The sequence below is a fragment of the Schistocerca serialis genome, chromosome 9 (genome assembly GCF_023864345.2).
Source record: "Schistocerca serialis cubense isolate TAMUIC-IGC-003099 chromosome 9, iqSchSeri2.2, whole genome shotgun sequence".
Lineage (NCBI taxonomy): Eukaryota > Metazoa > Arthropoda > Insecta > Orthoptera > Acrididae > Schistocerca > Schistocerca serialis.
Genome location: NC_064646.1, coordinates 528,749,145 through 528,764,287, shown reverse-complemented (window position 1 = coordinate 528,764,287; position 15,143 = coordinate 528,749,145). Strand labels below are relative to the sequence as shown.

At 40.3% G+C, this 15,143-nt stretch overlaps 1 protein-coding gene across 1 annotated transcript in view; it reads right to left on the bottom strand.

Moving 5' to 3' along the window:
- The window catches only part of LOC126418620 (uncharacterized), a 155,849-nt gene that overhangs the window by 113,175 nt on the left and 27,531 nt on the right, over nt 1–15,143 (bottom strand). The window contains exon 3 of the mRNA XM_050085462.1: nt 10,163–10,364. Coding sequence (XP_049941419.1) covers nt 10,163–10,364 — 202 coding nt within the window. The remainder of the gene's footprint in view (nt 1–10,162; nt 10,365–15,143) is intronic.

Sequence of the window (15,143 nt, the reverse complement as noted above, 5' to 3'; positions counted from 1 at the left end):
CCTTACGTGTTCGTTGCCGATTCCGGCAGTCGATCGTGCAACGTCCGAGGGTGAACGCATTCTTCTTCCATAAACGATCTCGTATGGAATTAGGCCAGTTGAGCTGTGCATTTTGGCATTCTAACCACTTACCAAGTACGGTAAACAGACATCTCGATTGTCGTGTTTGCTGCTCACATAATGGCAAACCCTTTTAATAATTGTCTTGTGGACTCGCTCGACTCTTCCGTTTCCTGCAGAGTGTGCTGGTGTAGTCCTTAACCAAGTTATTTGCATGAGCTTACAAGTCTGTTTAAGTAATTCACTCATAAAATTCGTTCCTTGATCACTAACTATACTTAATGGTGATCCAAACTTAAGAACCCATTCTTTTACAAAAACTTTAGCTATAGTCTCAGTGCTCTGATCAGGTATTAAAAAAATGTAAATGTTGTGTGACTAGGGCCTCCCGTTGTAGTGCCCCCAGAATTTTTTGAAAGTCTGGAGACAGTTGTGCTCCAGCCGTTTCGAATACGCGTTATTTTAAAGCATGGCGTAAGGATGAGCACGGGATACTGCACCCACTTATTGTTTGTGCAGGCGAAACTGGAAGGGAGATAATTCGTCGGCGCTGGCAAGTGTTCGGCGCGACCTGACAAGAATAAACAAATACGTCCCGGAAGCTCCGTGGCTGGCTGCAAAGAGTAATGTAGCATTATATTGTTAAAAAAACAAATGGACGAGACTCGAGATAGTGACTGTTTATTAGACGTGTAACTGCTGTTGAGAGTACATGGACTGGATGTGGATAGTCAGCCACGATAAAAGCTTATGTATTAATTGTGTTCAAAAATGTGTAATTAACCGATTCTGGGTGTCCGGTAATGTGTGGGCTTACGTCATAAAGTTGTTGTTTTTTTTGTACAAACTGGAAATAAATATGTTCTGGTACATTGAATTTTTTAAATAAGAAGAGAGAGAGCGAGAGAATGAAAATTTCCCCTTCCTAGCAGTGAAATCTTTGGAGAAGTGTCCGGTGCTAGCAGAAGACATCGGCGCTGCAAGAAAGCAGGACCAGCATTCTTCAACAAGTAAGTCCACGAAAACGCTTAAGCTGTAGAAGGAGAGCTTAACATTACACCGGGCCACTGCACCGTCGGGCAGACCATTCGACGGGTGCAAATCTTTCAATTTGACTCCACTTGAGTGACTTGCGCGTCGATGGGGATGAAATGATGACGATTAGGACAACACAACACCCAGTTCTTGAGCAAAGAAAATCTCCGACCCAGCCAGTAATCGAACCCGGGCCCTTACGATTGACAGTCTGTCGCGTTAACCACTCAGCTACTGGGGGCGGACGTCAGGTATCGGTATCATGAGAAGGTATCTAGAGAAATGCTCTAACATTGGCAATATGTATTTGTTTCCATCTTTAGTCTTAGGCAACGGTCCTACGACATCTAGTCCTACTCGTTCAAATGGTTCGCTTGTCTCTGGCAGTTCTTGCAATGGTGTTCTACTTTTCCCTACGTTATTCCGTCTGTTACAGGAATCACATTGTGAAAGAAACTCGAAAATGTCAACTTTGTGGATCGGCAATTCTAATGTTTGTTGCTTTTTTACCGCAATGTCCTGATGATAAAGAACCGTGTTGTTCTCTCATGATTTGCTCTTTCATGCTTTCTGGAATAACTAGGCAGTTTCTTTTACTAGTGATTTTGTACAATAATCCATCTATTTCGACAAAACGTTGATCATTTTTCGATAATTTTCATTGTGGATCTTCTTCTTGAGCTGCCTTTAACTCTTCTGCTCGACTTATTGTAAAACAACCATTGACTTTTCGACTCACTGCATCAGCAGTCACATGTTGTTTACCAGGTCGGTGAATAACCTTAAATTGGTACTCACTCAGTCTTAATGCCCATCTTGTTAATCTGGAACTAGGATCCTTTAAGCTCAATAACCATTTAAGTGTGGCATGATCTGTAATAACTGTAAATTCTCTTCCTGTTAAGAAACATCTGTTATGTGTTATACTACTACTGAGAAGGAGCTTTGTGCTTTGGGTTTTGATATAATTACATTCTGCTTTGTTTAATTGTCTGGAAAAGCAAATGAGATTGGATGTTCATGACCATCAACTTCTTGAGGCAAGATTGCACCTATGGCAAAATTGGATGCATCTGTTGAAAGAATAAAAGTTTACTGAAATCCAGATAGGCTAACACTGCGGCTGTGGTTAGAGCAGTTTTAAGTCCTTCCATTGCCTTTTTACATTCTGTTGACCAATTAAATGTGGCTCCTTTCTTCAGTAGCTGTGTCCTTGGACGTGCTATATTTGCATAACTGGAAATAAATCATCTGTAGAAATTTGACAATCCCAAGAAAGACTGTAGTTCTTTCAAATTCTGTGGTTCAGGAAAATTCTTTACATCTTCAATTAATTTTGGATCAGGTCGAACACCTTCACTGGTTATAACATGACCAAGATAGTTAACTTTACTTTGTGCAAAATGTCATTTATCTATTGATGAAGACAGGTTTGAGCTTCTTATATGCTCAAAAACAGCTTGTAGTCTCTCAGTGTGCTGCTTCATGTTTTCACCAAAAATTATTACATCATCAAGGTAAACAAGTGCTTGCGTTGGGGTGAGCCCTCGTAAAACTGAATCCATCAGGCATTGAAATAAAGCTGGAGCATTATGAAGTCCAAATGGCATACAAAGATACTTGTAGACTCCTGTTGCTGTTACAAATGAAGTTTTTGCTTGATCATCTGGATGCACTGTTAACTGGTGATAACCACTTGTTAAATCACATACTGGAAAAATTCGACATCTGCCCAAGTAATCCAAGGTTTCCACTAAATTTGGTAAGGGGTAAATGTCTTGTGTGGTCACAGCATTCAAAGATCGGTAATCAACACAAAAACAGAACTGTTGTTGTTGTTGTTGTGGTCTTCAGTCCTGAGACTGGTTTGATGCAGCTCTCCATGCTACTCTATCCTGTGCAAGCTTCTTCATCTCCCAGTACTGTCGTTCTCCAGAATTTGGTTTCTTCTTTACAATTACAACAGGCGAACTCCACAGTGGGTCTGAAGGATCTCTTGGTTTTATAATTCTCGCTTCTAATTGTTCTTTAACCATGTCTTCTACCAACTCTCTTTGACTGAATGGTACACAGGAAGGTTTCTGTGCAATTCGGGCTGCATTCCCTGTATGAATACGATGCTGAACTAAATGAGTGACAGGTAAATTTGCACGTTCTCCGAATAAATCTGCATACTCCAACAAAACAGGAGCTAAAATCTTTTGTTCATCAGCTGTCAAATGTTCTATCTTCTTCCAAATCTTTCGCTTCAGTTCATTCTTAACTTCGTCTCCTCATTGTAATTTTGCGGTACTGTTACAAAAATCTGTGTTTATAACTGCAGCATTTGTTACCTCATCTGGAATCTGTATTACGTCACTGTTACTTACGCTCAACACTTCAGCAACTTTTGTTCCTCGGGGCAAAACAACATCCTCATTGCTCATATTTGTTATTGTAACCGGGACTTTTGTGACATTCTGTCTCACCATTGTAGCGACACCTACACTTCTAGAAACATAACAATTCATTGTATCCAGTAACTCACTTTTCTCAGATCACTCAATTAATAACAAAGTTCCTTCCTTGCATCGGGGTGACTGAACTTCACCGTAGATTGTCTTTCCTGCACCCTTGGGAATTTGCTGAGGCTGATCAGTTTGAACATCGACTCAACGATTTGAACTGATGCATCATTTGGGCAGTCCATTCCCACAACGTCAGTATTGCTGCTCCTTCGAGTATGATCTGGAGAACGATTTCCTAGGTTGTAGTTGCTACGGCCTAGTCTGATCTTTCTTTCTGCGACAAATATGTCTGCTTCATTAGCAAACAAGAAATCAAATCCAAGTACACCGTCATAATGTGTTTCGTTATTTGAAACTACTCGCAACCTTGCTGTGTATTTATCTTTATCTATATTTTCCCCTTCATCTTGGCCTTGGCCAAGAATTAATTTTACGTCGACTTCTCCATAGTTCCGTAGCTTCCCTCCATTTAACCCTCACACTTTTAATAGCGGTTGTTTCAATTTATCCCGTTTATGCATGCCACACCACATTAATGAGGTCTGTGCTCCTGTGTCAATAAGTAGTTTGATGTTTCTCCCACGATATAGAGCACCTATCAAGAAGTCATTTTCAGTCTGATTTTCACTGGAACTAACAAGAATCACTGCCTCTGGCAACGGGCAGAGGGAGGGGTAGCCCATACATCCCCGTACTTGTTTAAAGATCTGGCAGATTGTCTGTTATTTGCATTACCTTTCTTCTTGTTGCGACAATCTCTCAAAACGTGACCCTGCAACCTGCAATTGACAGCAGATTCGATTCACTATACAATTCTTATGCTTGTGACCCAGCTTACTGCATCTGTAGCATTGTACTGTGGTGTTGAAAACTCTGCGTTCTTGTTTCTGCATCTCATTCGGTCTTCTTAGTGCTTCAATAAAATCAACAGCTGATTCTACTGCTTCCTGAAACGTTTTATATCATGCCAATAGAACAGCTTTGCTTACTTCCTCTCTGTGCAACCCACGAATGAATGTGTCCAAGGCTCTCTGGTCGGCCTCGAAAAACTGAATGTGATTTTCATTTTCATCTTCTACTAACTCGCATGTTTGAGCATCGATGTTTCGAATTCTGTCAGCAAACTGCTCGATAGATTCGTCTCGTCGCATTCGCAAACTGAGAAGCTGCTCTCTGTAAAATCTGATTGTGTTTTTACGTTTGAATCTCTGAACAACAATCACTCTAAACTTATTGTAATCTTCTGTTTGCATGCAAGTAGGCTCCACGCTAGTGAAATGTTGTGCTGCTCCCTGAATTCTTAATTTGGCGGCCACTAGCTTATTGGAACCTGTCCAGGATCCTAACTGTGTGGCACCTTCAAGTTTACGAAAAAACACCTTCACACATCATCTTTGGGTTTCCAGCTAAACACTGGTACTGATGGCAATAATGAAAAATTGTTTATTGTAGTTGTACCTGTACTGCACGAACTATCATTTGACAAGTCTTTCGGAATGTTACGCTCACGTCTTTGTTTTTAACTGCCGAATCTCTTCTCGCAATTCATTAATAACAGTTTGTAGGTTGACAATGTTACCCAGATCGGACTGCGACATTTCGTCTAATTTAACGCCAATGAGTCACTCGAATGTAAAATAAACATCCGTCACTGCCTTTCGTATTCTATCCAAACTGGAGGAGACCGACCTGAATTCCAGCACCGGATGTCCCCGTGTAGTCAGAAGATGTTCACGCTGCTGCCGATCGAAGTTTACGTTGTGCTGCACCTCTTCAGGACTGTAGATTTTCCATAATTATCCCCATGCTGACACCACTTCTATAAGGGGGTAGTTTGTATTGTTGCCACGAATGACAATTAGACAAAATATTTGTGAGGACTAGTAAGCGGCGGGTCCTCGAGGTACGGCAATACGCGAACACGAGAAGTATGTTTAAACAGTTTTATTAACAAAGACAGATCATAAAAAATAAGCACACTACGCACACCCACGACCACTGTGTCCGACGTCCTAACACTGGCTAATTACGGTCATATCAAAAGGCTCCGTGGTGAGCAAAGAAAGACATATTGGCGCCCGAGGCCTCACTAGTTAATTGGCGCGCTGCAGACGGCGGACAGGTGGTGCACCCTCGTCGCAGTGCCGCCGGGCGGCATCTACTGACCGAGCAAATTGTCAGCATTTCAGACAGGTCGACTGCGCACAAACCGTAGACCCTCGCACTTAGCATTATCCCTATTTACTGTACATGAAACTTCTTTTATTCTATTTTTCTTGATTATTGTCTGTCTGGACTTTGACTTTAACTATAAAACCTGTCTGTCTGGTCCCATTAACCACAGGGGTCATCCCCTGTGTGACTGTGGCCCCCCTTACAGTATCTGCTAATAGAAACACTAACTTACCTTTTCCCTTCCTGTTGCAGGAGACACTCAAATGTGGTGCCGACGTTGTGTGCACCACAAGGCGAGACATGCGAGGCTCACCACTGTAGAGAGACTTTGCAGATACACGGTATTTAGTTAGGTGAAATAGTGTGTGTTGTTATTCGAAACTTGTATCATTTTGAAGATGGTTCAGACTTGTTACACTGCAGATTCACAGTCAGCATCTGAATTATTATGGAAAAAATTTAGAATTTCTACAAACTTTGTGAATAAAAGCATTTGATACGAACCTTCATCTATGAGCACATTTGAGTATTGACTATGTAATGTCCATAGATACATGTATTATACATTGATTATGTAATATGCAGGGTGACAATTATTGAACTACATGAAATACAATTGTCATAACTTCTGAACGGTTTGTGTTAGGACATTCAAACTGCACGGTTGGCCACAGAGCACGATGGGAATTATTACGCACACGTGCACGTGCATTCTTGTTGTCGGCCATTTGCATGTGAAAATGTCACAGTACAGTGTGGCCGAGCACTTTTGGAGGACTGAGAATCCACATTTCGCAATCGAGAAGTCTCTTCACCGTCGAAGGGTGACTGTGTGGTGTGCAATGTCCAGTCACGGATTAATCGGTGTGCTATTCCTCGGCGGCACGATGACTACCGAATGGTGTGTGAAGCTTTTAGAAGATGATTTCAGCCCCATTATCTGAAGTTACCCTGATTTCGACAAGATGTGTTTCGTGCAAGATGGGGCTTGACCCCACTGAAGAAGGAGAGTGTTTGATGTCCTGGAGGAGCACTCTGGGGACTGCATTCTGGCTCTGGGGTACCCAGAGGCCACTGACACGGGCCTCAATTGTCCGCCATATTCTCCAGATATGAACACGTGACTCCTTTTTGTGGGAGTAAATTAAATACAAAATGTACAACAATAACCCCAAAACCACTGCTGAGCTAAAAACGATCATTCAGGTGGTCACCGGCAGCATCAATGAACCGACACTTGAGCGGCTCGTGCAGAATTTCACTATTTGTCTGCAACATATCGTCGCCAATGACGGCAGGCAAATCGGACACGTTATAACCTACATCCGAATGTCTGTAGTGATGTTTACATGTTAAATAAAGTGTGTGCATGCCGTAGTTTGTAACTAATTTGCATTTTTTTTCATATAGTTCAATAATTGTCATGCTGTATAAATGCAATAAATGCTAATTAAGTAAGGAAACTGTTTTTCAGATCACATAGATGAAAACTGTTGATAATGATAGTAATATTCTTTAATGGAATAGTTGAGTGATACATGTGTATTGGAATTGATTGTAGTTTGACTATAAATGCGTAATGTAGAGGTTGATTTTAGAATATTAAATTGGTTGGTTGAGAATTATCAGGTGATGATACTATGGTGAAATAGGGTCCTCGTGAAATGTTGAAAAGAGTGGAGAGTGGAGAGATGAGAGATGATGATGATGATGATGGTGATTATATTTTGGCACGAATGCAGAGAATGATATTAGGACTATGGAACTTTATATTATACTGTTATGTTTAACAATGGCAAAGAGTATGTAAGGTCATTATATGATACATATGCATCGTATGTTCCATGACTCAGTTTCCACAGTTTATATCACAGAACAACAAGCACAAATACAGGTCTCAACAATTATGGTGTTATTGTAAACAATAATGTGTACTAAGCTTTCAACTGCAATCCATAAAGAGCATGAATCACTGTGATGAACATGCTGGCACAAAGTACCTCTCTGCAGTAATTAAAAAAAAGTATTGAGTAGTTGCAAGAAAATTCTCTGAAACTTTATGAAATCCCCTGATATTTTGCAGTTGCATGAAATTCCCTGATAATTCCTTATATTCCCTGTTTACAGGCATCCTAAAATAGTTACTTCATGTGCGAGTTCCAAGTATTTCTACATGATCGTGAAATAAATGTACAAGCGGTCTAATCTTACTGATTCAGTGACATAAACTACAACTTGTTCATGAAAAAATACTTTCACTTTCAGTTCACTCCACTGAAAGCAAGAGAATTTAAACATATATGTCATACACGAGAAGCATATATTTCTATTGTCAGTTCTATGAGAGGTTATCTGTTATTATGATACACACTTCCCTTAACATTACAGCTTTGTACGGAGTCTAATGATTCGCACAATCTTACATTTCAATCAACTTTCGAATACACAAATATTTTTGTAAATGTAATCACTTTTGCCTGAAAATCAAATGTGTTTAAGATTCTTTCAGTCTGTAGTTCTGGTATAACAACACTTACAGAATTTGTATCTTCTGTGTGGGTAAACAGTTTTATTGCTTTTGATGCCTGTGTGGTTCCCTCTTCAGCTAGGAGGCTTATTCCACTCATTCATGTGACTGGAAGGTTAGTAAAGCAGACGTCACAATGTTGAGTAGATGTACAACATCTTTCTACAAAAGGTCACGTCTTCTGCTGTTTACTAATAATTTTTTCTTCTTAAAAAAAAAGTTATTCTTCAAAAGATATCTGTAGCTTACAAGAAAATTGAAAATAAATTTTCCCATACTTAGAGGAAGCTTTTGACAAAGTTGATTGGAATACTCTCTTTCAAATTCTGAATGTGACAGGGGTAAAAAACAGGGAGCGAAAGGCTATTTACAATTTGTATAGAAACCAGATGGCAGTTATAAGAGTCAAGGGGCATCAAAGGGAAGCAGTGGTTGGGAAAGGAGTGAGACAGGGTTGTAGCCTCTCGCCAATGTTATTTAATCTGTATATTGAGCAAGCAGTGAAGGAAACAAAAGAAAAATTCGGAGTAGGAATTAAAATCCATGGAGAAGAAATAAAAACTTTGACGTTCGCCGATGACATTGTAATTCTCTCAGAGGCAGCAAAGGACCTGGAAGAGCAGCTGAACGGAATGGACAGTGTCTTGAAAGGAGGATATAAAATTGAACATCAACAAAAGCAAAACGAGGATAATGGAATGTAGTCTAATTAAATCGGGTGGTGCTGTGGGAATTAGATTAGGAAATGAGATGCTTAAAGTAGTAAATGAGTTTTGCTATTTGGGGAGCAAAATAACTGATGATGGTCGAAGTAGAGAGGATATAAAATGTAGACTGGCAATGGCAAGGAAAGCGTTTCTGAAGAAGAGGAATTTGTCAACATCGAGTATAGATTTAAGCGTGAGGAAGTCGTTTCTGAAAGTATTTGTATGGAAGTGAAACATGGACAATAAATAGTTTGGACAAGAAGAGAATAGATGCTTTCGAAATGTGGTGCTACAGAAGAATGTTGAAGATTAGGTGGGTAGATCACGTAACTAATGAGGAGGTATTGAATAGAATTGGGGAGAAGCGAAGTTTGTGGCACAACTTGACTAGAAGAAGGGATCGGTTGGTAGGACATGTTCTGAGGCATCAAGAGATCACCAATTTAGCATTGGAGGGCAGCGTGGAGGGTAAAAATCGTATAGGGAGACCAAGAGATGAATACACTAAGCAGATTTAGAAGGATGTAGGCTGCAGTAGGTACTGGGAGATGAAGAAGCTTGCACAGGATAGAGTAGCATGGAGAGCTGGATCAAACCAGTCTCACGACTGAAGACCACAACAACAACAACTGTTCCGTTTCGTACATTTCAGGCCCTTATGAAAGTAAGGCATTTAGTGACTGCCGATATTTATGGCACCACACACATTTCCTATTGCAAAAATTATATTACAAGTCAGTACAAACTATTCTCACTCATCCGATACTGTATCCAGAGGCTCAGCTTTATGTCTGCTCGGAGTGCTGCTGGTGGCAGTGTATAACAGAAATGAGAAAGTGTGCTCTGACTGTAGTTTTGTTTCCAGCTGTGGCGTTTACAGAGGCTACGGATACAGATACTGAAATTCTCTGACAGTTACCAATTTCAGAAATAAATATGCTGATACTTTACTAGTACAAACTGTAAAGTGGTCGATTTTGAACCGTAAACGTCAGAAAATTTACACACCGTGTCCACTGCCTTTCCACGATGCCCCTAATGATCTAACGAAGGCCAGGGAAAATTTGTGTATCTCCTGAGATGTGAACAGCTGCCCTGCGTAACCACTGGCAGGTTTACTTACCTTACACTTTAAAAGATGTGACACTTACCGAGTAGGTGAGCTTCTGACTGGGATGGAGGTGCAACTCCGCGAGCCTCGGGCAGTGATCGCAGAGCTCCTGGATGACGAGGGGGTTGACATTGAACCACATGCGCACTATACACAGGTTCGGGATGTTTCGGAAGATCTCTATTGCTTCCTGCTCGTTCCCACCACCCTTACGGTCATCCAGGTAGCACTGCCACAGGGCCCTGCGACATAGTAATGTGTCGATAGTTCATTCGCAAATAGTATCTCTGACAATTTGCAAACAGTGTGTAGTAACCTATTTTAGCATGTATAATTGAAGCTATGCTCTCATAAAACCAGAAGTAAACAGATAAAAAAATTAAATGGCAACAAACACAGACACAAAAATGGAAGAACAAGAACAACACTACCTCTCAGAGCTACCGGTTCCTTCACGTGGCAATAGAACGAAAAGATCATTTGAAGTACCTTTATCTTTACAGTTCTGTACCTCAATTGCTAAAAGCGGAAGCCCTTACTGTTTCACTCTATTGTCCAACTGTCTGTCTGTGTCAGACTGTTAAAAACCTTTTTTTTTTTTTTTTGCAATGCGTAGTCATATCCACTTCAAATTTATCTCACATATTACCATCTACCGTCCCTCGGTGAAGAAAAAAATTTAACCCTCGAAATGGCGTGCCTGCGCATAAAGTGCACCGATCGCAAATGATATTGTTTTGTTCTGTTCCCTAGTTTTACAATTTGAAGTCCATATCTATTCCTTCACTGTTTCTTCAGCTAACACAGTAATAAGTTGTGTTGTCGTACAGCCGAAAGAGCAGCACTAATATAAAATAAACAGCAACCTAGATGAAAAAAAATTACGATTCAAGCAAGAAAATGCCCAGATTCTGAGCCAGCAGCACAATCCCACAATCGGGCAGTTACCTACGAGATAATTAGTAATCAAGTGTGGGTCGCACGGACCTGACCCGACTGTGCCGTGTAATGCTTCGAGTGGGCCATCACTGTGGGGTAACACTTGTACGTGGCAACAGCATGACACGGAGGAAGGTTTTCTTTTATTATTGTTTAATTAAACAGTGATTTAGCTCATATAATGTAAGTTTATTTTATCACTGTTTAATAACACTAAGATTAAACTCTGATTTTGCACATACACGTTTACCTCAGTAACGTAAAGACAACTATTCGTCACATGTGTACAAAGTGTGCTACACACCCACTGGAGCAATAAACTTCTATGTCAGTGCAATAAAAAGATATGGCCATTTACGTTGCAAGTTTGATACTCACAAACTTACTCATCGAAACCTATAGGATGCAGAATCATGGAATTTTGCATGAAGCAAGTTTTTACAGCACAACCAAAGGAAAAAACTCCAAAAATTGTTAATTTGCAATTATATCACATGAAAAACATTTTATTTGTCTCTTGTTATCAGACAGACTGACTGTCCACAATCTGTTAAAATCCCTTTTTCTTAGATATGTGTACACATATCAAGTTGAAATTTGTCACACCTTAATGTCTACAGTCCCTCGGCAGTGTGAAGAATGTAAGCTTCTAAGTCAATGTAATCCAAAGATTTATTATTTATTACATATTATTACAGATTATTTACATCACAAATTTTGATACTCGCAAACTCGCTCATTAAAATTTAGGGTACTCCTCATTGACGTAGAGTTATGAAAGTTGGCAAAAAGCATATTTTCGCAGCATAAATAAAGGGAAAAAAAAGAAAATTATGGATTTGTAATTTTGTTATATGAAAAATATATTTCTTTTGCCATTTCAAACATGAAATTAAAACATTCCTGGAAGTCTTGGAATCTCTGGGACTCATACCTTGCAAGTATCAATGTCAATACCAGGCACAAGTCACTAATATTCTAGATTGATAAATGAATAAACTGTTTCATATACATAAATAAGTCTGTATGGAACCCTCAGTGTCCAAGTCCTACTCTCATCTGGTCAATTTATTCTTTCATTTCACCTCGCTGTGCCAATGCAATTTGTGATTTCATTCCACCTCGCTATGCCAATGCAACGAGTCCCTCGTTTCGACAGTGGTAATATACACCACTCCAGAGGAGTTGTGTGCCCCTATGTCTTCCAACAAACAAATCATACTTGCAACCGAAAATTATAAAATGTCATGGGCAAGAGTACAGTTATTGTTTGGGGTTGTTAAGTTATATTTGCACGTGACGAATTCTATCAAAGAAAGACATCTTCCGAGATGGGGTGGCGGTTGTAGCAGCTTTTTGAGAGGAAATATCTGCTCAGACACAGAAACATAAGATACACATACTGCCATCCTTAGAGGTGCACCGAGTTCCAAAGCATAGGTAGAAACATTTTAAGGTTTTTAAGGAAAGAGATCCCCATTATCCTGTCTGAGTCTCAGTTTGGGCATAATATATTGAATCCAGGAGGTTTAATTGTATATGAGTTGGCATGATTTGTGAAGGAAGTACATGTGTTATTAATGCTCAACATAGGTCTTACTTGTGAGCTTTCAAACCACAAAATTGCAATTTTGGATGATGTATGATTAATTATAGATGAGCATAAGAAGAAACTTATTTTGGAAACTACATAATCCTTCAAGAAATGGCTAGGATTCTGTCTAGTTCGAGGGTTGGGCTAACTATATTATCTCAACATTGTGAATGGAAAATACTTTCTAGGAATAGCAGAAAAGTGCATTGGATAATCGGATGACGAATTGAATCAGGATCTGGGGTCACATCACGTGACGAGTGAAGAGCCCGAAGAGTTCTCAATCGGCGAAAGCGTCATCGTATAATTTGTCGTGATGGAATGTCATCAGAGACGTTGCAGTACACTTTCACAGCTGAGTAGCCACTGCAGTGTCTTTGGTCCACTTTAGCAGCAGCCAGAGGTAGGGGGGACTCGTGGAGAGGGGAATAACAGCTCCAATAGCACGGGTGGTAGTGTCCGAGGCTTTGCCGATGCCCTCTCGACAGAGGGGACAAAGTGGTAGAGTGCGTGCAAAATAACGTGGCTGATAAATGCGCAATCGGCACAGCACGGATGGAGGGGCAATAGTGATGGGGGTTGCAGGCACGTACTGTACGGGGAATGCCGAGCAGTGGAGGGAAGTGCTGTTCTAAACTAAATTCTACACTCACATTTTTTGTAAGTATTAAGTGGAGCCTCTCGGTGCCCACACTTGTATAGTGAGCATTCAAAAAGATCTACTGTCACCTCTGCTTTGGTTAGTGTCTAGAAAGAATTCCGCTGAAAATGCAAAAAAAGCAGTGATTTGGTTTTCACCAGGCTTTTTAGCCATTTGTAACTTTTAGAGAAGCATCACATCTTGCAAGTTTTGAGTAAAACCTACACATTTATTCTCCTCACTTACATGCTGTGCACATGCAGCTGCAAGAGAATTCTGAAACTGTAGTTTTATTAATTGAGGAATTGAAGAAAAGTAAAGTCAAGTCAATAGCTAATGAAAAAGCACATCCTCACTACAAAAATAAATGTGTAATGTCTTCACTGATGCTGTTTCAAAACCCAACGGCATATCTCGTTTCACCAGCTATCGATGGCCCTTAAGAATTACACTCTTTCGTCAAAAAAGTCTGTAGTTAGTGGAAATAACAAGGTAGATAATGAAGTTTTGCACAATAACCATTTGGAAAAATATTCTCCTCTTTGTTCGCTATCATTTGCCAACAACATTTCAACAACTGAAACTGTTTGAAAAATATGAGGAATGTTGCGGGTTGCAAAAGAGTGTGCTACACCAGATCAATTTTTTTCAGACTGGTTACAAGTAAAGACCTACACCAAAGTCTAAAGAAAAATTCAATACGTCAGCTAAATTTCATACACGGCTACATATTATGCAGTACGGCCCACACGCAAAATCATAGCGACCCCCAGTTTTCATTACAAACTTTTTCGAAGTTCGTGCAATATCACAATAACAATGACCAACAATGAAATGATGGGCACATCATCACGAATCTGACATAAAAGATATATTTAACACAAAAATGCAAGTTTTTTACCAAACAGTCTCTGTAAAATCGTTTGAGAAAGACTGCAGGATGTGGACCTCGGTTCTGTCATCAAAGCGTGTTGCCGACCGGACAAAATGGGGCAAACAACATTGGCCTTCCTTTGCAAACAAATGAATGAACTCACCCTACATATTGGATGAAAACTGGTCATTAAGCATCAGCCACCATTCGACAATGACCAGGAAGTGGCAAATCACTACAAAGTGGTCACTGTCAGAAAGACTGTCACGTAGCAATCACTGTAGCAAGTCCATCAGTTTGGGGAAGAGAGCGCAAGGTCGACAGCTGAAAAAGTGCCACAGGCAACAATGATATGGTTAGGACAGCTCTCTTTGGCAAGAGACAGATCAAGACTGGAGAGAACCTGGTCAATCAGAAGGCCCCTACCAGATGATTTAGTACGAGGGCTATCCACAAAGTACATTACGTTTTGGAATTTAAAAATAAATAAAGTATTGGAAAACTTTTTTATTATATACAGATGAAAGCCACACTTAAATACTACTTTTCTACATAGTTGCCATTTAAATTAAGACACTTATCGTAGCGATGGACGAGCTGAGAAATTCCTTCATCGTAAAATTCGGCCGCCTGCGGCTTCAACCACGTGGTTACCTCTTCTCGAAGCTGTGCGTCGTCATCAAAATGCTGCATAGCCAACCATTTCTTCATTGCTGGGAATAAGTGGAAGTCGCTCGGTGCCAGGTCAGGACCGTACGGCGGATGAGGAAACAACTCCCACTTAAAAGATTCGAGAACTTCACGAGTGGCATTTGCCGTGTGGGCCCGGGCGTTGTCACGAATCAGCAAGAGCTTTGAGCCCAACTTTTCCCTGCGCTCGTTTCGTATTGCTCTTCTGAGGTTGTGCAGAGTTTGGCAATACCTTTGAGAGTTTACTGTAGTGCCTCTTTCCAGGAAATCCACAAAAATCACAC